This window comes from Amphiura filiformis, unplaced genomic scaffold (assembly GCF_039555335.1).
Source record: "Amphiura filiformis unplaced genomic scaffold, Afil_fr2py scaffold_210, whole genome shotgun sequence".
Taxonomy (NCBI): Eukaryota; Metazoa; Echinodermata; class Ophiuroidea; order Amphilepidida; family Amphiuridae; genus Amphiura; species Amphiura filiformis.
Window position 1 is genome coordinate 57,078 of NW_027305674.1, and position 27,147 is coordinate 84,224.

The 27,147-nt window shown below is 36.2% G+C and overlaps 1 protein-coding gene across 2 annotated transcripts in view; it reads right to left on the reverse strand.

Moving 5' to 3' along the window:
• Positions 1-637: 637 nt before the first annotated feature.
• LOC140145309 (uncharacterized) overlaps positions 638-27,147 on the reverse strand; it is a 28,263-nt gene continuing 1,753 nt past the window's right edge. Inside the window, exons 3-15 of one of the 2 annotated variants that reach the window (XM_072167068.1) lie at positions 27,041-27,079; positions 25,249-25,347; positions 22,938-22,991; positions 17,773-17,829; positions 16,740-16,796; positions 15,880-15,933; positions 15,453-15,506; positions 15,116-15,169; positions 14,240-14,296; positions 13,077-13,124; positions 9,664-9,726; positions 5,696-5,786; positions 638-3,215 (exon numbers count right to left, since the gene is read on the reverse strand). In XM_072167068.1, the coding sequence (XP_072023169.1) occupies positions 5,701-5,786; positions 9,664-9,726; positions 13,077-13,124; positions 14,240-14,296; positions 15,116-15,169; positions 15,453-15,506; positions 15,880-15,933; positions 16,740-16,796; positions 17,773-17,829; positions 22,938-22,991; positions 25,249-25,347; positions 27,041-27,079 (722 nt within the window). In that variant the 3' untranslated portion in view covers positions 638-3,215; positions 5,696-5,700. Of the gene's footprint in view, positions 3,216-5,695; positions 5,787-9,663; positions 9,727-13,076; positions 13,125-14,239; positions 14,297-15,115; positions 15,170-15,452; positions 15,507-15,879; positions 15,934-16,739; positions 16,797-17,772; positions 17,830-22,937; positions 22,992-25,248; positions 25,351-27,040; positions 27,080-27,147 lie in introns of both variants that reach the window. The other variant, XM_072167067.1, reaches the window with a different exon arrangement.

Genomic DNA, 27,147 nt, shown 5'->3' on the forward strand with positions numbered 1-27,147 from the left:
ATTATTTCACTGAGATGTGACCAAGTATTATTGTGCTATAGATGCAATAGGAACTTGAATTGAGTTAAGGGATCTAAAATGAGCGTTTATTGCGTTTCGACAGTATTTTTTGTGGGACATGAGAGCACCTCAGACCTATCAAATTGCATTCTGAATACGAAGCATGTCTTTCTGATATCAAATAATTTTCATTTTTGAAAATCACAATATAATACAAATTTTATGACAAATTATAAAAATTTGATATTTTTCAAATTTTTGATATATAACAGTCCTCGAAGTAAATTATATAAATCTAATGATATATTCTTAAAGTGTATGTAGCAGGGAGGAAAAGCCGACGGTCAATTAACAATTTTGACCTTTCATATTTGAAGATATGGATTTTTGTCCCAAAAAGACCTAATTTTTTTTGGTGTTTTGGGAAAAAAATCCATATCTTCAATACGAAAGGTCAAAATTTTCAATTGATCGTCGGCTTTTCATCCCACCTACATACACTTTAAGTATAAATATTCAGATTTATAAAGTTTACTTCAAGTACTGTTAAATATCAAAAATATTAAATTTTTAATGATTTGCCATAAAATGTGTATTATATTGCGAATTTCAAAAATCAAAATTATTTGATATCAGAATGACATTCTTCGTATTCAGAATGCAATTCGATATGTCTGATGTGCTCTAATGTCCCAAAATAAATACTGTCCAAACGTTCATACCCCTTCCCTTAAGGCTTATGATTTTAAGAATCTGTGGGTATTACAGATAATTTTGGTACCAAAATCTCAACATGGCCAAAAGTGAGTTAAGGCCTTCTGTTTGTCAACCCTCGAAATGATGGTAAACAACTATTTTTCAGAGTAGTGCTATATTAATTACAACCAAACATGAAAATTCAAATAAAAAAAAAGCCTCCACCCCAAAAAAGGACCACATGTTTTTCAGACCATTCAAAAAAGTGCAATAAAAACTTATTCAGGCCTTTAGACAGTCGATTACAAATTTGAAAATTTAAAATCTATCTAACTTGCAAGTTCATACAATTATAAACTTGCATGTTTTTACCATTTCACCAACTTCATATTTGCCACAATTAAATATAAAATATATCAGAGATGCCATTGACTTGACAAAAATATCTGGGAATAATAAGGAGCTATAGGTAGTGTGCGACTGAGACTCAGTGACTCATGGCCCGGGGTCCAATTTAGATTGTCCCCAACTGTTTTAAAAATCAACCATAAATGATTGTAGCACTTGGCTCTAGGTCCTTGGACTCTCAAAATCTGATTTTTTTTTAATAATGAAAAATGCAATTTTTTTTTTTTTGGGGGGGAATTTATAAAAATTCGGGAAACCAAATAAATACGGGAAACTGGTATCTCTGATATATTGTTACAGACATATGGAAATGGAATATATAGAATTTGGCCAAACATAATAAACAGTCCTGTCCCCTGCCTGGACACACTTTGAGACATTTCAATAATTAATGTGTGTTGAGTTCTACTACGATTGGGTGGATTTTAGTGTTGTTCATCATAAGGGTATGCCCACAAAGACCACTTACACCGATTTCTTTCACAGGTTTATTACTGTTTGGTTGGTACTGATAGTAAATTGGATTGATTGTTCAATATTTTAAAACTCATAGCGACACTGATAAAATTGGCTTAAAGCATCCAGTTTTATCATTATTATGTTTTGGATATAATTTTACACACATGGATTCATCAAAACTTGATTATGGCTGAAGTCGTGCACCTGAAATTGAATAGCTCCCAAGTGAATGTTCACATTTCAAAAGCATTCTGGAACATCACTAATATCAGGGCTGCCTAACTTTTTGGAATTACTTGATGTAAGATATTGTCGAAGAGGGCAACCAGGAACAGAAATATTGTTTGCAAAAGGGATTGGAAGACAGATATGCAACTCCATAGAAAAGGAGTATGGTAAAAATCATTGATCAAAGTGGAATCTGCATACATGTCAAGAGCTCAGAAACACAAGATTTTGGTCAATTTGTAGAAACTTACTTCACAGTAACACAAAGCATCATCTCCATAACACACACTTTAGTATTGCTCAAGATGACATTGTGTTTTTGAGCCCATTATGTCATGGAATCAAACCATCCTCACTAAATAACTAGAAGTATGCGGTTCGTAATTAAGGTGGCCCCCACAACAAAGGTTTGTAAATATAAAGAATACTACAGTTGATCGGTGATTAATGGAAATGTAGGCAAATTATGCAAATGAGCTCATTAGTATTCATAAATATGCATATTATGTGACGCAAAACTAACAGCACATGTGGCCACCATACCCTATCACCGTACAAAGTTCGATATAAAATTGGACGGATTGAGTGTGATACCGGAATTTATCCGTCGAGCGAGAAAACTCTAGCGAGATCGATAAATTCAGGTATCATGCGAAAGTATCCGTCCAATTTTATCATTATTATGTCTTCAGAATCTTTTTTGGTCAAAAACATGATTTTTTAATAGTAAAAAAACCATGATTTTTAGTAGAAAACATGATTTTTGGTAAAAAACGTGACTTTGCTTAAAATTGTGATTTCTGCTCAAAATTTGATTTTGGTCAAATGGGATTTTTTTGTCAAAGATGTGAAATTGTAATTTTTGGTCAAAAATGAGATTTTTGGTCAAAATGTGATTTTTGGTCAAAAATGTGATTTATGATCAAAAATGTAATTTTTGGTCAAAAATGTGATTTTTGTCAATTGGCATGTCATATTTACAACAACAAAAATTTTAATCACACCTTTAGCACATAAAGTATATGAACTATGCACTCTATGAAGAGGCTACAGATATTAAAAAACACTGTAGCTCCAGGCGACCGATACACAAATTGATCGGACAGCTAGGTTATGTACAAAGGTATAGGATGCAAGATTCTGAAGACATAATAATGAAGTTGATCGGCCACTGCGTTGGAGCTGCACTGTGGATTAATCAATTTGCTTCCGCCCGGACAGCCAAACAAACAAAGATACAAAGAAAGAAACAAACAAAAAAGCAAACAACCATCTGGGCGATAACATAAGCCCCACATATATGTGGGGGCCAAAAATCACTCTCTAAAAATATGTTTGACCTATGCAAATAAAAAACTCCACAATTGTGAACAATGGCACCAAATGATCTCCAGATAACCAGTCCAAAGTCCCAGTCTATATGCCTGAAAACAAAACAGAAATAATTATTAATGATTATTTTAGGAGATTTTATAACAACAATTCTCAAAAGTTGTAACACTTATGGACTGTTTTTTTTAATTGTATTTTCTGTTACATTTGATACTTGGAAACTGTTTTATATGATTTGTGTGCAAGTTGAATTCCGTATTTTGGAGGCAACAGCTAAACATTGCCATTTTATTCTATTGTTTTATTGCTGATATTAACATAAACTCCTCAAAAAAGTTTGGAAACTTTCAAAAACGGCTGTATGTCAGAAATGTTTGAAATCTATCTCCACATTGTTTCTTATCAGTGAAACAATTGTTCTTTCCTGTCAACAGTGACACCCCATTTGTGACGATAACTTATTCCACGACTGAGTAACTTTCTTTGAAAGACAGAGAGGTCTCAAAGAAAATGTGCCAAACTGATCATTGTCTGCGCTTATCTTATTGCTTTGAATGAATGGATGAGTGGGTTAATGCATGAATAAAAGACTGAATGAAAAGTTGTTTGCAGTATATCATGTTGAATAAAAAGTGCTAGGATGGTTCCACATGTGGATTCAAATGGATCAACGCAAGTCAATCTCTCTTGCTGGTCACTTTTTCATAGTGGTCATTTGCAAGAAAATTCTAATCAACCATGGTTCGTATATCAGATCTGGATAAGGCTTGAGCTATTGGTCAGCTTGAAGCTGGCATACCTCAGAATCAAAGTTGCAGTTTCCCGCAGTAAGATCTCCAAGCTAAAAGCCAAGTTTTGTCAGACCGGAGATGTCAAAGACAGACCCATAAGTGGCCGCCCAAGAAAAACAACGCCTGCAGAAGACTGCTACATCAGACTGGCAGCACTTTGAAACCATTTTTAATGAAACAGTGTCATCAGGGATGAAAGTGGCCTGAAGTGACTTGGCAGGAAAAGCCTGAAAAAGCGTGTAAATTTGGGCTATAAAGCCTCAAAACAGGCTGAAAATAAATAAAAGTGCAGAAATTTGGAGTAGCAAAAGGCCCGAAATCAGGCAATTGCCTGAAAACTGACATCCCTGTGTGATATTCCTTATTCATGTTTAATGGTGCAGACAATGGTAGATTTGGCACATTTTGGTTGAGACCTCCTTGTCTTTCAAAGACAATTACTCAACCATAGACTAAGATATTGTCACAAATTTGATGTCATTTTTGACAGGAAAGAACAATGTTTGTATTGATATGAAACAATATGGACAGATTTCAAATATATCTGATATAAAGCTGTTTTGGAAAGTTTCCAAACTTTTTTTGAAGAGTTTAGAAATCACCAATCTTTTTGTAAGGCTTAGTGGCAATGGTTACATTCCTCATAATTATTAATTTTGTGGATTATACGATCTTTAGATTGTTTTTGTTGTTAAAAGGGATGAAATCATGTTTCACCATATAGTTCATCACTGTTTAACAACTCGCGTCTATACAACAACATACAGTAAACATTGAACGGTGAAACATGAGTGAACTGGGCTTTACTTGCTGGAGTGGAATTGTGTGACTACTTGCAACCAACCAAGAGATAAAACACTGCTACCGTTCATGTATTCTGGTATGCAAATACGAGATTGAGACTTTTGCAAGGAGAGAGGTTTCGCTTCCGAGCTCCTGGTCGTGCAATTGTACAAGAGGCTAATTTCATGGTACCGGTGGGCAAAAGCAAACTGGGCTTGCCTGCATATTTTCTCCGCTGATTTTTATGAAAACCATTTTGACCATTGTCTAGTAATACAGGTCTGTCTTGATGCATAATTATTCACATAAAATTTCAATTATTTAAAATTTAAAAGAAACAGTAATTAGCTTTCATATTCAGTTACAAAAACTTTCATGTTCACATAATTTGTCAGGCAAATCTAGTTTTCCTGCCTACCTTGCATGTTATGTACATACTGCATAGAATTGATGGTGTTTTGGATTGTTAAGATTATTGTTCACGATTGGCAATTATACATATTGTTGTGTTTGCAGAAGGACAAATAGTTGTTTGTTTGTGTACTAAAATCATGTTACACAAATGATGACACTGTTAACTCGCCACACCGGCCTCTAAACTTGCCATGCTAAATTTAATACATTTAATGTTTTAAAATATTTAATTGAAATGCTGTCCTGTACGCCACTGAATATCAGCCAGCCACTGGTCCACTTGTCTTTATTTATTTTTTTTTTTTTTGGGGGCTGTTTGCTTCTGGGCTGGCAAGATTAATGCCTCTGGCACATGCTGAATTCTGAAAATAATGCTCTGAACTAGTTCAAAAGAAGACCAGACTTATAAATCAATATCAATTAAAGCTAATTTAACTGACTGACCTCCAGAAGGTGCAGAGGTCCGGTTTATGTTTTTTGAGTGAAATTGTAGACAGGGAGTTTTGGTGAAAATGATGAGCACTTGTCAAATCCTAGCTAAGACCATGGATACAAATTATATGTTACAAATATGAAGTTATTACCATCTTCACTTGGCATGTGTGTAGCAGAATGGCCCCTTCTGTATATACTTATTACAGCCCTTGGTAGAGCAAAGCGTCTGCCACTGCTTGCCTGAAATTGGGGAAATAAAAAATTCACATATTAAATAGCATATTCATAATATAGTAACAAAAGTTTAGAAATTAGCCTAGCTAAATGAACACTGACCGGGGGGCCTGGCTTAAGATACCAGGACAAAACTGACCAAAAGCTGGGCTGTAATTTACATATCTTTCTTTGGCCCTGGTTTAGTCCACTATGTCCTCAGTTTGGCACATTCTAGCATTAAAATGCAAAATTGTCATGCTCATTGGGTTTATTTGACCTAGTCAAGTCACTTTTAGTGCTAGATCAGCACAATTAATAGCAGGTATATCACCTCAATAATAAGCACAGCAGAAACATGTTATTTAATGTTTCTACATTATTGAACTTTTTAAAAGCATCAAAAATCAAAAACAGAATTGAAATTGGTCAATGCATTGTGATAGATGGAATGAAATCCTGCCACAAATGGCTGTAATGACAAAATTGGCACATTTCAAGATTTTGAAGGTTTATTTGGACGCTTGCTTGAAAAAGTAGGGTTAATTTAAATAGCACATGTTAAATGCCTATCTTTCCTGACTTCGTTAAAGAAAACAAAATTAAAAAATCTGTCATTGAATACTTATAATAAATTAACCAAATATACTATTTTAGCAATTTCGGCCAATCTGCAGACTAATTAAACTTTAAAAAATGACTAAGTTCAGCTAATTAATATGCAAAATTGATGCCAATAGAAAACCGTACATGATATAAAGGTGCAGTTTTCTTTGCACACATATGTATACAAAGTTCTTTCAATTGATAACAAATAATTAATTATGCAAATTAGGTAATTACAGCTAATTATGGATTCATGATATTATTATGCAAATTAGGCATGAGTAATTTGGTTTTTTTTTTTCAATATCTAATGAACGTCTATTCATTCTTCATAAATTTGTCAAGTATGAACCTGTTGTGAGGTTGAATAAATGAACTGCAGTTAATTACTTTAAAATAAGTCGGTCCCTTCCCCTGCTCAGTCGGCAGAAATGTTGTGACAAAATCTTCCTTTTGGTCTATTTTAGACCCTAAATCAACCCCATTTTGGGCTATCATTTTCTTCGGAAGGTGGAGGTGTCCCAAATATACGGTGGGAGTCATAAAAGGCAAACCGGTTACATAGAAAAAATGGGGGGGGGTCATAAAAGTTTTGATGACCAAAACTTTTTTTACGGAAAACGGAAAGAAATCACGGAATCTGAGGTACAACACGGAAAATGACATTTTTGTATGATGTGACAAAAATTGTTAAAGATAAGAGAAATAAATGATAAAAACAATCATGAGTTGTGTGTGTCAATTTTTATGATAAAAATACTGTTTAATAATACCGAAATAAAGGTATAATACCAAGGCAAACCCCCTATATCCCTCCAAACATCGTAATAGCCGGCCTATTATTGTGAGAATATTTCAATCAGAGCATTATTGATCGCGATATTAAACACATTAATATCATTGTTTATACCTTTTAAGCTTTATTCATGACACGGATTTACAAATTTTACAACACGGGTTACAACACAGAAAATGGATTTTAGAAAAACTTCAGACTCTATCATAAGATGACCAAACCATATACAGTAAGCCAAAAAATTAAGGTACCAGTTGTGTTCACCCCTGTATATCCTAAATAAAGGCAAATATGTCACAATTGAAACAAGCAGCTAATACCTAAACTTAAAGAATTAAAGAAACGGTGATCTAAAACCTACAGGAGAGACGAAATCAAAAGTTGCACTTTTGTGTTCTAATCAATGAAAGCATGACGCTAATTATAATGTGCTAATCAATGGAAGCACAGCACTAGTTCCCTTGTTCACAAACGGTTTGTGTACAAATCAATAGCGCATGCAATGGAGGAAACTGTAACTTTTGAATTGGCATCTTCCTTGGTATTTTGGATCGTTGTGTCTTTATTTCTTGAACAATTTCAACGAATGAGGTCTTAAATTTGAGCTAAAAGATGGTTCCAATTGTGATATATTTGTCTTTGTTTAGGATATACACGGGGTAAACGTAACTGGTACCTTAATTTTTTGGCTTACTGTATAGTGTGTTTGTTTTATTCAAAAAGACTGATTTCAATACAATTTTAGTCTGTTTAAGGGTGTGTCGGTGGTGGGATCATAAAATTGTTTTTGCCTAAATAGGAGGAATCGCAATTTTATTGACGCCGACTTTTTGTAAATTTGGGACAGAACAAATAAGTCAATCAATATCACTTCAACTGGGGATTTTTTTAGATTTATGCACGCATCATGTCTTCTGGAGGCAGATTAAAACTAAATCGCCCTATAGTAGTATATAAATAATAATTGTCCATCACCAATACAGGACTATGTGATTTTCAAAATAATAAATTCACAATTTCTAAATTACTTAACCTATATAAAGCATTGAAACACTGTTCTTAACTGAAATTAACTGATCTAAACAATAGTGATACATTCAAGTAATTTAACCATAAACAAGAAATCATTTCCAAAATTAATTTGCTTTGGTGACAAGCCAAAAGATACACAACTACTAGTAAGAAAAATCGATCACCGTGTAGTACTTTCAAGTACTAGTATGTGCTATTGTGACCGTGAAATTTCAAGTATGCGCTATTGTGATCGCGAAATAAACATATCGAAATTTTGTTAATCTCTCCGGTTATGTGCTTAAACCAACCGGCGGTTGCTACTGATGCATTCTTGAATATTCATATACCAATGACCTTTGCCAACCGGACGGAACCACCCGGAACCCGCGGGCAACCGTCGGTTGAGTTTTGATTTGCTCCCTTACTGTTATTATTGTGCAAACAAACCGTATTTAATACATAAGAAAATGGGTAATGGTGAATTCAATGGACGCGGACACAAAATAGACCAAAGATCAATAAATGATACAAGAGGATGCCTTGAATATACGAAGAACTGGAAAGAAAAAAGCAATTAGGTATACCAACTTGACATGAAACAAGTATCGGCGCTGCATGCTATTTTGCAACACATAAAAATTTGCTCCCAGAGAATTGCTCTAATTCCATTAACAATTGAAATATTTTGCTGTAATTTCATTGCCCATGATGCTTAACAAAGTCATTTTGGTTTGGCACTTACTTTTTACATGGTTCACCTATAATTTTTGTCTATATAGAATCTTTTCTGGCATGTTGTTAAGTTTGTAACCAGCGCGTTCTATTCCATTTCCATGTCCAACTGTCCAACCAGATGTCACAGGACATCCATCCTGAATTTACAACTGAGGGTGGTGCTTGCACAAAATGAGCCATATTGCTCTGTCTGCCAAGACCAAAGGGACTGTTTTACAATTCTTTTCTTATTAGTTTCTGATGGTGTTTTGCACACTAATCACAAAATTTCTAATCACAGCACTTAGAATCTTGATTTTTGCAGGGTATATTGGTTTAATAAAGTACAATTTAATTGTGTAAAAAAGGAATTTTAAAAATTCAGTGAGGGCGTCTTCCTCAGCAAATGTTATAATATGGCTTTAAGACACTAAAACAAACCCCTAAATGGCATAATGTGTATGACAAATTTCTCACTTAATATGATAGGCCTACTTACTAACAAAGAAAATAAACTGGAACCGTACATATTCAGTTTCTTTGTTTTGGTTTATTATTCAATGTGTACCTTAGTAGGCCAATATCTCAAGAACCATCCCTTGACGTCGAAGATGGGTTGAAATGAGAACCATAAACGTCAAAGATTACCCCTTAAAAGGTACCCCTTTTCCTTAAAATGGCGTCTACGATGTTTTTTTTGTGACGAGCATGCCTACCAAAAATAGCCCAAATGAATCCCAGAGGCCAAAGCATTTTAATGCCTTTAATATTTACCGTTAAATCGTCTCCAAACTCCTTTGTAATTCCGCAAATCGCCCTTCTTATATATCTGTTTTCCTGTTGAAAAAAGAAAAGAAATTTTAAAACAGATATTAGTACATTTTGTGCTGCGTAAAATGTATCCCGACTGAATTTCAAGATCAGGAAAAAAGACAATTGGAACATATTTCCCAATTAACCTCAAATTACCCCTAAATGATCTTTGACCTTACATCCATTAACATCATAATAGTGCCATAATGGTTGTAATGTCGAAGTCATATCAAGATCCATCACAGCATGTGGGAGAAGGGGTGAAATGCCCGGTGTTAATATTTCGTTTCCTAAATAAATAATGACATCTCTTCACCAATTATTGACCTTTAACACCTGATCCCATACCACCCTGCATTGCACAGACTAAAATTTGCTTTATAGCTTATAATGGGTGAATATCGCGGTTTTTGTTACTGAGTGCATCAATAAAGTCACAACTTACACTCGCATAAATTCACATAAGTGTGAATCGCCTATTATAAGCAGAACAAGGATGATATACCCCCTCATAATTGAAAACCTTTTCAAAATGAAGGTTTAATATAAGCCATTTTTGGAACCATTTTTACACTATTGTTGTTATTATTGATAAAAGCAAATAATGTATATTTGTCCATATCTGAAGCCAAAAAGGACACTTCTTTGCCTGGGGTGCCTGAAGAGATGTGTTCCCTCGAGTAATTGAAAAAAAAACCCATTTTTTTTTAAAGTCCCAATTGACACCATTTTGTGAACCATTTTGACACTATTGTTGTTATCATTGCCTAAAACAAAAAGTGTAAGGGTGTCTAAAATACAAGGAAGGTGAATCAGTATTTGGGAAAAAATAAAAAATAAAGGCCCAATTGAAGTAATTCCGTAGACCATTTTTACACTATTATTATGGGATGTGACAAATTTTATAATTTCCGTATGTAAAAGTTAAAGCAAAACAAATTCGTCGACATCACATATGGTTCTATTCGAGATTTTTTACTATTTTGAGAAAATTGGTGTGTAGCCAAATGTGTTTGAGCTCTTCAAATTCACCAACTTACAGACCTTAATTCTTTCTAATTAATGAAATATTAAACTTTGATTTTGGTCTACTTACTGCTTTCTTAAATTTTGTGTTTCACATACAGCGCTATATTTAACAACGCAAGCTAGTTTGACCATTCATTAGTACGTATACCACATACAGATCTATATGTGAACGTCGCGTCACATACAGATCTATTCAGAGCTTATTTACGTTCATAATCAATACGCGCATCACATAGAGGTCTATACATACAAAGAAAAACATAGCGATATTGTAGCAAAATAATAGCGATATAGATTCATAACCTCATTAATATATGCAGCAAGTGCGATCCAATCACAGATAATAACTTTTAAATACGCGGACGCAAATGCAGGTCATTGAAAAAGTATAATGACCGCGGCTCGTGATGTAGCTAAAAGTACGCTCTACAATGACCGCGTTATGTGACGTGTTACGCGTTTGAACAATTTACGCGGACCCTGGCCGCCGTATTTGGACATAGCATGATTGCGTGCTAGTGTGATTGGTCGCTAGCGGTATTTCCTTAATGGGCTATTCGATTTTTTACAGGAAAACAACAAATAAAGTTACAATTGATAAAAGAAAAAAATGTGACGTAAATTGAATTAAAAAAAGTGAAAAGTGACAGTTATGAATGAGGTTAATGACTTTGCATCAGTTATTTTTCGGGTATTGTGAAATATCTAAACATTGTGCTTTGGACCTCGGGATATTCTGAATCGGTTCCAAAGCACAATGTTTAGATATTTCACAATACCCTCAAAACAACTGATGCGCAATCATTAGCCTCTTAAGTAAAAAATATTGTTTCACATACAGACCTAGGGTGAGTAAAAAAAGTGCAATACGAGGGTTGACAAACAGAAGGCCTTAACTCAAAAAGTGCCTTTTTGAGAAAAATGAGTAAAAATAATATTTTGCATTGAGATGTGACCAAGTATTATTGTGCGATAGATGCAATAGGAAGTTGAGTTGAGTTAAGGCTTATGATTTTAAGAATCTGTGGGTATTACAGATTATTTTGGTACCAAAATCTCAAAATGGCCAAAAGTGAGTTAAGGCCTTCTGTTTGTCAACCCTCGAATAGAGAAAAGAATCCACTTTATTTAAGAACCGAGTTGAACCTTTTAGTAGGCATATCCACTTATAGATTTGGAATAACTGCAATTTTCTCATTGGCATTGTAATAAAATGGAGCACCCAAAGTGTTATTGCGCTTGCTCTTGTTTAAGGAGAAGATTATTTGTTGTAATTGAATCATTTTCCCTTTACTTTAAAGATGTTTATTTGCTATCAAAAACATATAAATATAGTTTTCAAATATCGAAATGAAATGCGCGCAAATTGAAATGTTGTGAATTACAAAATATCCAGTGAGTTGGACATGCTGGGATTAAAAAACTGGAGCCGGAGTCGAGTGAGGTATGAAGGACTTAGAGTAATGTTAGAAAGTTTGTTTGAACAGAAAAAAAGAAATTAAAATAATGCAAAAATCAACTTTATTTAAGTTATAGTAAGTTTCAGAGCTGGTGCCTTTATTGTGCATTGTGTGCTCTCATTCAAAATACATGGTACCTCGTGGACAAATAATGAAATTGGGTATCGCAGCAAGAGGACTCATAAAAATTAAACGGTAGTAGCAAGTCACTTCATATTTTCACAGAAAGTGAATATTGAGTGTGGCATTTATAGAAACTTTCAATAATGGGAAAGTTCAACTTGGTTCTTACATAAATATAGATTCTTTGCTCTATTGCACATGTTATTTTTGACTCGCCCTGCATATGTTTAACACCATATGAAACAATTTTACTTGAAAGATGGACACCAAAATTTTAACAAAATGATACTTCCAAGTCTCTTCTTTATACCCTGTCAAAGAAATTATATTGCGAAATAATTAAGTATGAAGCCAAATCAAACAACAGATTTTTCAATCACGATTTTCTCAAAAAGCGTGATGCGTCGAATAGACCTGTTTGTGATGCATCCGACAATTAATATAAAGGGAATTTATTGTTTTCTCACATCTTCCAACAAAATTGTAAAAAACAAATGGAACCTTCAAAAAGGGGAAGCCTGGTGTACGTGTCCATGCCTGGATCTGCCATGCACTGCATACACATACCCACTCGATTTAAATTGAATCACATGCCTGGATTTGTTTTTATTTTGTAATATGGGATATCACGCTATTTGAAATATCATTCGCTTCAATGGCATATGCCTCCTTCAATTATTAAAAATAATTTCAAGACTATTTTGAAATAATAATGTTGCAAATCGAGATTACCATGCATATAAATTATTTTGTTATACATACCATTTTTCCTAACTGCTGGTACTACGTTCTCTGCAACATCTCTTCCCCCTATGTTGAAAAAAAAGAAAATACTCATGTATTATATTAAGGTACTAAGGGGCCGTTCATAAACACTTGTTGGGGGGGCCTGATGCAAAAAAAATTCATCACAAAAATTTTTCAAGGGGGCCCCTTTTCAGATCTCATAAATTTCAGGGCCCCCTTTTTGACATGGAAATTATGGGTCAACCCCATAGAAAAGCATATGAACTCAAATATGTGTTCTATTTTTCAGCACCCCCCGATGGATCGAAACTTTTAGCACCAGGCCCCCGTAACAAGTGTTTGTGAACGGTCCCTAATGGTTGTATATATGAAAATGAGGATTATTTTTTATATTAATTTCAAGCGCATATAACATGAGCAATATCCTAAACCCTTCAACAAAACGGCAATTGGAGGCTTTTCAGAGCTATTTGGGACCTTGTGGTACATAAACCATAAATAAATTCAACCTGTCTGGTTTTGTCTGGGTTCAATTGGGCATTCATTTTGCAAAATTTTATACAACATCCCCCTTAGACACGCCCTTTGACATCCAACACTTTATGTTTCAAGCAATAATGTATACCAAAATATTGAAAATTTGTCCCCGGATGGCTTCAATTAGGTCTTCATTTTCAACTCCTGTGTCACACAAGCACAATGCTTCGTGGCCATTTTTTACAATTCTAAATCTATCTAAAATTGGACCACCCCTCTGATTGCTCTAGATCCGCCACTGGACTGTATACTACAGGTTGATGGTGAAAACTAAAGCGGTTGGCACATCATAGCTGAACTATGTGCTTAGACAATATATTGTGGTATACTGTAAATGTTCGCCTAATGGCACTATGGACTGCCTTGACATAACTGGAATTTTAGGCACAATCTAAAAGTGCCCTCCCCTAAAAATCCTACCTGCAAATAAGAGCATGTACCCTTATTTCTTGTTGGGATTTTCAGAGGAAGAAGCTCTCTAGTTGTACATGAAATTTACTGCAAGGCAAAGGAGTCCATGTGCGCCATTGGGCGAATGTTTACGGTATGTGTTATTGGGATAACCATTGATAATCACCAAACATGGTATAATGAATGGTATATCTCTAAATGTATAAAATATACTATTTTGGAATACATACCGTTATTATCACCGACTCCTGCTACCACCTCCGGGACTACCACTGGCTCGTTTCCACCTATATTGAAAAATAACAATTTTATCCATGTATTAAATTAAAGTGCGGTCTAAAGAAGGGATCAAGCACTATAATGAAACAAGAATGCAATGCAGATCATGCAATTGTCACAATACATAGCAATTGCATATGTCGCAGAACAGTAATCATACACATCAGCACAGTACCGCACATGGACATCGCCTGGCTAATAATTACTTGGTACAGCAGAGATATTTAAAACATAAATACCTGGGATCGACATATGTGAATGTGCTATGCACGATTTTGATATTCAGACGAAAAATACCGGGGTAGAAAATGATGAATATCTCCCGTAAATGATTTCGTCTAAAGAAACCAGATGTGGTTCCTTGCATGTGTTGAACAGATATGATAGTCGTTAGCTTGCGTCTTGAGAAAGAAGCTTGGGTCTTGAACTCAAAAACTGACAATAATTCTGATTTTATATGTGCCGAACTATATAGCGCAGTGTATAGGCCAACGTGGACGTAGTCTAAAAGCAGTGACCTGTGGCGTACCATGTTCACTCACACACAGCGAGGTCAGTCACCGGGCTATTGTCAGTAGCCTTAGTCAGATGTCCTTCGGCCCATTATGCGTCTCAAAACTATTAAACAGGTCGGAACAAAATGGCCATGTGAGGCGGTGAATTCAACCTACTATGGCGATTTCTGCCTTGAAGATATGGGGGCGCTGACACTGTGTACCGTGCATTCACTTGAAGGACACACTCGATTTCAGGCCTGGGGGACCATGATTCATATACCATCAAATATATCTTTCAATGTATAAAATATACTATTTTGTAATACATACCATTATCACCGACTCCTGCTACCACCTCCGGGACTACCACTGGTTCATTTCCACCTATATTGAAAAACAACAATTTTATCCATGTATTATAATAAGGTGCAGCCTAAAAAAGGGATCAAGCACTATAATAAAACAATAATGCAATGCAGGTCATGCAAATGTCATGATACATAGCAATTGTATGTCGCAGAACAGTAATCGTGCATGTGAGTCGCAGAACAGTCATTGGGCACATCAGCACAGGACACACATATGATTTCAGGTCTGGGGGACCATGATTCACGTACCATAAAATATATCTCTAAATGTATAAAATATACTATTTTGTAATACATACCATTATCACCGACTCCTGCTACCACCCCCGGGACTACCACTGGCTCGTTTCCACCTATATTGGAAAACAACAATTTTATCCATGTATTATATTAAGGTGCAGTCTAAAAAAGGGATCAAGCACTATAATCAGTCGCCCACATGACAAGATGGGCGCTGACATTACAGCGTCTAGACAGAATGTCTGGAAAGTGACCTTTGGCACAGCGGGTGGTGTCCCTGTGTATTTCAATTGGAAACGCGGGATGCATGTCCAAATTTTCTAACAAATTTGTCATATTTTTGCAACTTTGTAGTATTATTGTTAGAGTTTCCGCCAATAACTTTTTTTTTCTGTCGATCAAAACTTTCAGGCCTGGGGGACCATGATTAATGTACCATAAAATATATCTTTCAATGTATAAAATATACTATTTTGTAATACATACCATTATCACTGACTCCTGCTACCACCTCTGGGACTACCACTGGTTCATTTCCACCTATATTGAAAAGCAACAATTTTATCCATTATATTAAGGTGCAGTCTAAAAAAGGGATCAAGCACTATAATCAGTCGTCTTAGGGCATTTAAATGAAGGCACTTAATTTAATGCCCACATGACCAGATGGGCGCTGACATTACAGCGTCTAGACAGAATGTCTGGAAAGTGACCTTTGGCAGCCGCAGAGCGGGTGGTGTTCCTGTGTATTTCAATTGGAAACGCGGGATACATGTCCAAATTTTCTAACAAATTTGTCATATTTTTGCAACTTTGTAGTATTATAGTTAGAGTTTCCGCCAATAACTTTTTTTATCCGTCGATCAAACTTTCAAAATTTAGTTCTTGAAAACATACTAAAAAAGCAGAACCCCCCCTGGTATAATTATTTTACCTATTAAATTTTCAGCAATTTTGATGATATTTGTCTGAAAAATTCCTCTCTCTCTTAGCATTGTAGCACATCTACTGATCACTTGGTGGTCTTGGTATGGCGGCACCCATGGGTCATGTGGGCATTAAATTTGGTGCCTTTTATTTAATACCCTATGCATGGTAACTGATAATGAAACAAGAATGCAATGCAGATCATGCAACTGTCACAATACTATGTATAGTAATTGCATATGTCGCAGAACAGTAATCGTGCATGTGAGTCGCAGAACAGTCATCGGGCACATCAGCACAGTACCTTGCATTCACTCGTGAAGGACACACTCGATTTCAGGCCTGGGGGACCATGCATGATTCATGCACCATAAAAAATATCTTTCAATGTATAAAATATACTATTTTGTAATACATACCGTTATTATCACCGACTCCTGCTACCACCCCCTGGACTACCACTGGCTCGTTTCCACCTATATTGAAAAACAACAATTTTATCCATGTATTATATTTAAAGTGCAGTCTAAAAAAGGGATCAAGCACTCATATAATCAGTTGTCTTAGGGCATTTAAATAAAGGCACTTAATTTAATTCCCACATGACCAGATGGGCGCTGACATTACAGCGTCTAGACAGAATGTCTTGAAAGTGACCTTTGGCACAGCAGGTGGTCTTCCTATGTATTTCAATTTGAAACGCGGGATGCATGTCCAAATTTACTAGAAATTTGTCATTTAATTGCAACTTTGTAGTATTATTGTAAGATTTTCCGCCAATAACTTTTTGTTTCTGTTGATCAAAACTTTCAAAATTTAGTTTTTGACATTAAGATACTAAAAAAACACTCTTGGTGGTCTTGGTATGGCGGCACCCATGCGGCCCTGATTTGGTAAAATGATCTAACTTGAAATTAAAATCACTGTTTCGAGAAAAAGAGCTTTAAAGTTTGAACACTTGACGTTATTCTTTTTGAACAAAATAAATTATTAAACAGATCTAATGTCTTTAAAAACATAAAAATCTCATTATTTGGTGGCATGGTGGTGATCTTAGGATGTCACCAATGGAATGAGCGCCCTCACATTACCCATGATATGGATTTATCTCAAAATGTCCAAATTTCAAGTTAGATCGTTTTACCAAATCAGGGCCGCATGGGTCATGTGGGCATTAAATTTGGTGCCTTTTATTTAATACCCTATGGTAACTGATAATGAAACAAGAATGCAATGGAGATCATGCAAATGTCACAATACATAGCAATTGCATATGTCGCAGAACAGTATTCCTGCATGTGAGTCGCAGAACAGTCATCGGGCACATCAGCACAGTACCTTGCATTCACTCGTGCAGGACACACACGATTTCAGGCCTGGGGGACCATGATTCATGTACCATTGAAAAATATATCTTTCAATGTATAAAATATACTATTTTGTAATACATACCATTATCACTGATGACTCCTGCTACCACCTCCAGGACTACCACTGGTTCATGTCCACCTATATTGAAAAACAACAATTTTATCCATGTATTATATTATGGTGCAGTCAAAAAAAGGTATTAAGCACTATAATGAAAAAGGAAAACAATACAGATCATGCAATTGCTCATAGACAGATAATGAAACAAAGAGACACACACTTTGATACAAGGCATTCACCTGCCACACCGAAATTGCTTTATTGTCAATTGTATAATAATCTTAGCTCAAGTAACTAAGCATCAACAAATATCAGATTTAAATTCTTACTATCAAAGAAAGTTATTCAGCATTATACTTACTAACAAAGCTATTAAATTAGACTTGTTATCAATTCCAAAAAAATGATTCAATCAAATGGCAGAAAAATTATCAAAATAATTAAACCATCCTACCAAGATCCTTTGCTGCCACTATGTTTTCATTAATTATATTTACAACACAATGTACCAATCTTACTACTACCTCATAACAATTATCTCATTAATTATCAATATCAATATCCATATCTTCCTTTTATACTAGACTCCACAATTTCAAATAACTGATTTGCTATAACAAAAGGGTTATCCAAACCAATTTTTACACCACAGGTAAAAAAGGGACCTCAATCCTACCAAAGATCTCCCTCAGGATATAAAGGAACTCTGCTTTTAAACTAATACACCGCAGGTAGAAAAGGGGACCTCAATACTACCAAAAAGCTCCCTCAGGATATAAAGAAACTCTGCTTTTAAACTAATTATACACCACAGGTAGAAAAGGGGACGTCAATTCTACCAAAGAGCTCCCTCAGGATATAAATGAACTCTGCTTTTAAACTAATTATACACCACAGGTAAAAAAAGGGGACCTCAATTCTACCAAAGAGCTCCCTCAGGATATAAAGGAACTCTACTTTTAAACTAATTATACATCTCGGGTAGAAAAAGGGACCTCAATTCTACCAATGAATTCCCTCAGGATATAAAGGAACTCAGCACTTTACTATCCCTTTTTTACTTCACTTGCAGCATAGACCCAACAAAGCATATAATTGCTTGCAGCAACCAAATTGTTCAAACTCCAAAATGAAGATTATTTCATGATACAACTGAGTATACAATTTACAAATAATTCCAAAAAATTACTACTAAAATTGAAATCAACACAAAATTATTTTGTTCACCTAACAATATAATTTTATTCTCCATTACTTCACCCCATATTTGGGTGGGTGGGTGGAACAAAAAACCATCCTTCCGGTGACACAGACAAAAACCAAATGATACTACATTAAAGGGGGGTAACCCTATTGGTTTTGGATATGGATTGTCTTTAAAATTACATAATAATATCAAATATTGCCCCTTTATGCTGCTTTGTGAGAAAACGAGAGCATTTTCAGCGTAAATGTGAATAAATAGCCAAATTTGCAATCCTATACCTTGGTATACGTGAATTGCATTATGGGCAGGCAAGCAACAACAACAATTCCCGTTCGTATGACGACAATGCTGTACAATGCCCGGCCCGTATTGAACGGAAAATATTTGGTTTTTTCGTTCCGTTTCAGAAAAAAGGAAACAAAATATATTTCCCCTTGCAATATGTACATTTCAAATGAATATAAAAAGTTTGGGTTAAAAATGGAGAGGAAAAAAAACTTCCGATACCGGGGTTTGAACCGGGTATCTTTCGGGTAAAACACAACGCGCTAGTCGATTGAGCTAAATCGCCCACTTCGTCCATCTTGGAATTGTATAAGTATATATACGGCGTACCGTCTCGTCAGCAGTTAGTGTGGTTCGCTTTTTTCACAGAATGTGTATGACGCGAAACCAAAGTAGCTGTTGAGGAGACTGATGATTCTCAATAATTCCGTTCCCACAATTCCGACGAAGTTTTCGTATTTACAAACTGGTATACCTGTAAAAACCGCTGTGATTCATGATTTCTCCGGAAATACATCGACTTGGAGCGTCAAATTTCAGGATAGTAATGAGAAAAATAGTATCTATCATGTGATACCAAAACCTCATCAACAATGAAAAATATCGGGGGGATGATGCTGTCGATCGGGTCACGGACCTTTAAATATAAGCAAAGAGAGCATAGCCAATGAAGATGCTGGAAAGCTGATAAAAATGCTGTACATGTATCTAAGCAACCAGCACCCAAGCAGCATTATGCTCTCCTTTCTCACTCTTGGAACTTGGACGACAATGACATTGATGTTTATGGGACAATTGGAACACTAATTTGTGTGACATTGTTGATACGTTTATTCCTAAGGTGCACTGCAAAAGTCAAAACTCTGCTCCTTGGATTGATTCAGAAATTATTAATATTGTGAAGAGAAAAGAACGTGCTTGGGTTAAGTTTAAAAAAACTGGCAACAGCATTTATTGGGATAAATTTCGATCTTTGCGTAAGCAATCCAAATCCCTCATCAAGAGAAAGCGTGCCGATTTTCTCTTTGAAGTTAGAGACTCACTTAGAGACAACCCAAAGAGGTTTTGGTCATTCCACAAGTAACATTAATGGTAATGGTAATGGTAACATTCCCCATTCAATTACATACAATAATTCCACCACCAGCATTCCAGCTGAACAAGCCAGTCTCTTCAACAAATATTTCCACAGTGTGTTTAGAAACAAAGATTCCTTTGACATTGCTTGTGTATCTGATAATAGTAATGATACCAATAGCTTGCGTTCTATTTTATTTTCTGCTACAGACATCTTTGACGTTCTGAGAGCATTGGATCCAGGCAAGGCATGTGGTCCAGACGGTATTCCAGGCAAGTTGTTGCGCGAGTGTGCTTTTGAGCTGTCACACTCCCTGACTGTCATCTTTAATGCTTCTCTACAGCAAGGCAAGGTTCCATCCACCTGGAAGTTGGCAAATGTCACACCAGTGTTTAAGAAAGGGGACATGGGGACAACACTTGCGTTGAAAACTACCGTCCAATATCACTGCTCAGCCTGGTTTCCAAAGTTCTTGAACGCTGCATCCACAAGAAAATATTGCCCTTTTTACAGCCATATATTTCTGATGGGCAACATGGCTTTATGCCAAATCGGTCTTGTGTTACACAACTTGTTGATTTTACCTATAATCTTGGTTCTATCTATGACAGGGGGTGTGATCGACACCGATGTTGTGTACCCGGACTTCTCAAAGGCATTTGACTCGGTCAACCACTCCAAGCTTATTGAGAAGCTCAGGTATGCAGGCATCGGTGGCTCACTCCTTGCCTGGTTCAACAATTATTTGGAGGGCAGATTGCAGAGAGTGGTCATCATTGGTGCTCATTCTGACTTATTACCAGTCACATCCGGTGTCCCACAGGGCTCTATCCTAGAGCCCTTACTTTTTGTTATCTTCATCAATGACATGCCATCCTGTGTCTCACCTGAGACATGTATTGCTCTCTTTGCGGATGATGCAAAATTATATAGAACAATTTCTTCCATTGATGATCAAGTGGCTCTGCAAAATGACCTCAATGCTCTGAATAACTGGAGTAAAACATGGGATATTGATTTTAATGCAAAAAAATGTGTGGTGCTTCAGGTCAAAACTCGTAAACGTCACCATGTTGACCCTGTTGATTATAAACTTGGTAACCACAATTTACTTTCTGTTACTAGTCAAAACGATCTTGGTATCATGGTCACCAATAATTTGAATTGGAAAATGCATACTAACCCTAACACTGACCCATGCTTTTTGGTATCGGAAGTCAGAGAAGATCCGAATTTTTCAAGAAGAAGAAGAATTTTTGACTTGGCACCCCGGGATTCGAACCTTTGACCCCTCGCATGCCAAGCGAACGAACGCGGACCGGTAGCTGCTCGGGTTATTGCTGCCCGGCCAGCAATTCGGTGAGCATATCACACTTCGGGTGATTGCGTCATCGCAGACCCTGGGATGCATGCATGTTATGAATTTTTCATCGTGGTATTTTGTGGTTTTTACTGGTGTTAGGGTTAAAGGACACTCTAATCTGGAAAAATACATCTTTTCTAACCCTAACACTGACCCATGCTTTTTGGTATCGGAAGTCAGAGAAGATCCGAATTTTTCAAGAAGAAGAAGAATTTTTGACTTGGCACCCCCGGGACTCGAACCTTTGACCCCTCGCATGCCAAGCGAACGAACGCGGACCGGTAGCTGCTCGGGTTATTGCTGCCCGGCCAGCAATTCGGTGAGCATATCACACTTCGGGTGATTGCGTCATCGCAGACCCTGGGATGCATGCATGTTATGAATTTTTCATCGTGGTATTTTGTGGTTTTTACTGGTGTTAGGGTTAATCATATATGGCTTGCAAAGCTAACCGTATTTTGGGCTTGATCCGTCACACTTGCAATGAAGTAAAAGACCCCCTTACTTGTAAAATTCTTTATTTGGCTCATGTCAGACCTATTTTGGAATACGGGTCAGAAATTTGGAATCCATCTACTAAGGGTCTCATTACTGCCATTGAAAGAGTTCAAAGGCGTGCTACTAGGTTCATCCTTCAAAGTTCTGCCCCCTATGAAGAGCATCTTACAGAACTCAACCTTTCTAGTCTTGAGGACCGTCGCAAGTTTAAAGATAACATCCTGCTCTTCAAGGGTTTACATGGCATGTCTTTTATCTCATTACAAGATGGAGTGAATTTCCGTGGCACTGAATCCATTTCTTTAAGATCTTCTGACTCACCTACAATTATCCCAAATAAGTGCAATACCAATATTTTCAAGCAGACATTTTTAACCGTGTGTACAACTCCTGAACAACCTCCCTGCTGACGTTAGGAACGTTCAAATTTTCAAATATTTCAAATCCGAGCTCCTTAATTACTACATCTCAAATTCACCTGTCAGTATGAGTATCCATAAATAATTTCATCGGGATTGTTCATAATTCACAATTTGCAAATGTTTCTTCTGTACATGTCTGGAAATGCTTCGGTATGGAGGTCTTAGGCATGCCTCAGTGGTGTTTCGTGCTGCACTGTGGTACTTTCTCAGATTGACGCCACCAACGTCAAGTTCCAGCAGGAATCAGACGAGGTGTGTGAGAGTTGATCAGTCACCACAGTACCGTGCATTCACTTGTTCAATGTATAAAATATACTATTTTGTAATACATACCATTATCACCGACTCCTGCTACCACCTCCGGGACTGCCACTGGTTCATTTCCACCTATATTGAAAAACAACAATTTTATCCATGTATTATAATAAGGTGCAGTCTAAAAAAGGAATCAAGCACTATAATGAAATGTGTAAGTTATGTTCAATCAATCAAAAACAATATTTATTGAAAGAAATTAAAGTATTTCAAACATTAAATGTGATGCTTTTCAAAAGTTAATCTTTAGATATTATTACATTAAGGTGTAGCATGAACATACATTGTAGAATGAAATAAGGTGAAGTCCAACTTCCTTTCTGGAGTAATGATGATTCTCCAAGTTTTATGTTTAAGTACATACTTTAAAAAGGCAAGCAATTCTAAACCCATCACCAAAACAGCATCACCAGCTATACCAGTTATAGTTTGGTTCACCTTAAGTTCAGTAGTGACATATGTGTACATCCATATCAAAACGATGCACTTGTCGGCTGCTACATGTGTCTCATTTCACATAATAGCTAGGAATAAATACAAGGCTCATCTCAAGTGGAGATCACTTTAAATCGTCCCCAAGTGACATGGTTAAAGAATGTTCTCTCTATACCTAAACCATGTGACTTGGGGATGATTTGAATTGACCTCCACTTGAAATGAGTCTGGTATCTATTCCTAGCTATTATGTGAAATGAGACACATGTGGCAGCCGACAAGTGCATCCTTTTGATATGGATGTACACATATATGCATATTACATTGGCCTTGTATCGAATCGCGCATGTGATGTTAATCGAGCAAAGCGTATATGCACACACACAAAGTCAGTTTGTCAGCACATTTGCAGCGCAATCGCAAAAAGCACTGATGTGAATGACGTCACTACCAAATTTGGAAGTAACCCAATGTATAGGACCATGTGTTATTAAGATAACCATTGATAATCACCAAACACATGGTATAATCAAGTAAATTGAACAACTTTAACAATTTCCTGTCCGGAATTTAAAAACAATAAAGTTAATCTTTATTTTTGTTTATCAGAGCACAACTGGTGCTGTAGCTCATTTGTTATGGGTTATGGTCAGGAATACCATGCATAGCTATGTATAGCCATGCATAGCTATGTATAGGCATGCATAGCTATGTATAGCCATGCATAGTTATGTATAGCCATGCATAGTTATGTATAGCCATGCATAGTTATGTATAGCCATGCATAGCTATGTATAGCCATGCATAGCTATGTATAGCCATGGATAGATATGTATAGCCATGGATAGCTATGTATGGCCATGTATAGCCATATGTGACCATGTCATAGCCATATATAGCCATGTATAGCTATGTATACAGGGCTGCCAACTTGAAAAACACATTTCAGTATTCTCAAACCTCAAAATCACCATAGTGCTGTGATCAAGCACAAATCAGCATTTTGAAAATATACTTACGGTTCTCAAGATATTTATTTATTCAAGGCATTTATTTATTTGTACCTTTTGCTTGTCGGGTATCCTTTGATTTTATTTTGTTTAATACAGTTTTGTTTGTATGTTTAATGTCTTGGATGCACCATCGGATAGATGAGTGCCACCGATGTAAAAAGCAACTTAAAAACTACAACACTTTCATGGTAAATGAAATGATTTAAAACAAATAAAATAAAATTTTGCACACACCTTATTTATTCAAAAATGAATTACCTGGTGTTGACGCTATATGTGCACCACCATACTCTACACATACCATACCCTACCACCCTAACTACCCCACCACTACTCTATACCTCACTACCCTAATCACCCACCCGACCACATCCTGACGCCATCACCCTACCCCACCACCAATACTACCACACCCTACACCACCACACCCTGTTCTGAAGATAATGTGTTAATACCAACATTTTCCAAGGATATTTCCAAAATTGCTGCCAAATGCCTTTTAATGACTGAAATAAATATTTTCAAGTTAAAACTTTAGCTTTTGTGTAATTTCATATCAGCAATTGCAACGGGTTCCATAGTAATCCAAGTCATGCCTTCAATTAAATTTGGGGGGGGGGGATCAATAAATTATGTGAAAAATTGCTGCAAAAAGTGAACATTTTTCGTAATTTGGGGTTTTTTACTGGGGGTGGGGGGCACTTTTGGTGCACGTTTCGATTGGCTTTTCAGATCACATGCTGGAACAGTATAATATATCACTGATACAGTTGGCATAATGATCCAGAAATCAACTTTTGATAGGAAGAAAATGAGCAGCAAGGTTATTAATTGGACTATCTTCCTCTCCTTTAATTGAAAAATTTAGCACTTGTGCTTACCTTGCTCATTCTCCATATTTTGCTGAACTGTCTCCATGAGCTGAGCTATCTGTTCCGACACTTGCTCAGAATCATCCTGCCCTGCATCCTGCTTTTCAACTGCTGCAATATAGGTTGCAATATTTAATAGATGCATTAAAAAGGATTAGACATTTTGGAAATTCTTAATTCGCAGTCTCCTTTTAAAACGGTTAGATTTAAATGCAATTGCCCCTTAAACAACTAGGATTTTTTCGTAACTAACCCATTTGCATAAAGGCTTTAACTTGTGAAAAGTTAACAAATCTTATTTTTTTCTATTTAAACCTGTTAAACCAAATTGTTTAAAAGAAAATGTGAGCATTTAAACATAAATTGCTTAAAATCATAAACTATTTGTCATAAGCAGTGCAATCTTAACTTCTGAAATTAAGAGTGTATAAGTATAGGCCTATAAAAGTTTGTTCACACATTTCCATCTTGTTTTATTTTAAGGAGATTAGCACGGCGTAGAAACAGTGGTGTACCAAAGGGTGGGGGCAGGATTGGATGAGGGAAGAAGGGATATGGAGCACGAGAGGGGCCTGGAGAACAAGAGAAACAGGAAGAAATGAAGAGAAAGCAATGAAGAGAAGTAAATAAATAGAAATATAAGGCAAAATTATGGAATGTGAGGGCGAGTGAATTGTGAAAGGGGACAAAAAGTAATAAAGAGGGGAGGGAGAAGGGAGGGAAAAGGGAAGAGGGAGAGAGAAAAAAGGAGAGCGAGGGAGTGATAAAGTGTAGGCCTAGGAAAGAATAAGGATATACCGAGGAAGTAAAAGAAAGGAATGATAAATAAATGTATTATTATAGAGACTAAACACATAACAGCAGTAGGCAGCCATTCGATGATGGCAATGCATTATATGCGTTATGTAATTGATACGTCCAGTCAGATGTATTTCACACCTGCCAAACACAAATCACCCGATTGAGAAAACTGGACGTTCAATGAAATTTTAATTACATTTAAGTTTAAATACCAATTCTAGGGTTTCATGTTAGCAATTTAACATTTAATCTTTATATAGATATAGATGGAAATGCTGAAATTGCAGTGTGCATTTTTGTGTATCTGCACACAAGGTCACGCTTGCACAATCACATAGGCATATACAAAAGAATTTGGCAATTTCTTTTGTGCTGATGTTGCTTATATGACCATCAGCACTACTTACTGTAGAGAATCTCCTAGTATTACCATATTCAAATAGCAGATATACCCTTCGGCTTCAACCATTAACTTTTTGTTTCATTTTCGAACTCTCCTAGATTTTAGTTTTAACTAAAGATAATTTTTTATTACTTCCGTGGTCCGGGTACGCGCTGGTGAATTGCGATCGCGTAGAAGTGAAAGGGTTGCCTACTACGCGCCATGCCGACGACCAATGGGTCAACCAGCTTGTTGTCAAGTGTGTTGATCAGCCAATCAGCGTAATTGTTTATTTCTTCTGTGTGTACGCTCGTCTACGCTTGGCGCACAGCTCGGACTACAGAAGTAATAAAGAATTAACTTTATATTTCATTTTGTTTTATTTGATGTCAATCGTAATTATTGTAACACAATCAAGAGTGATGTATCTGGAGTGCTACCCAGACTCATTGCTGCCTTTAAGCTAAAATAAATTTTGAACATAACTGCCATAACAACACATGCTTTTGCCCAGGTAAAGCCATTTTAGTAGCAGATCAGGATGACCTTTGAAAATACACCCCCGGTCCCATTATGCCCCTGTTCATTGCACTTGTCACAAATAGTCCATATACTTACGGTTCTCTGCCTCGTCATCCTCCATCTGTCTCTCTTCCTCTGAATTTAGAATAAAAAAGAAATGGATGCACTTTATTATTTTAGTGGCAAATACTGATTCACACTTT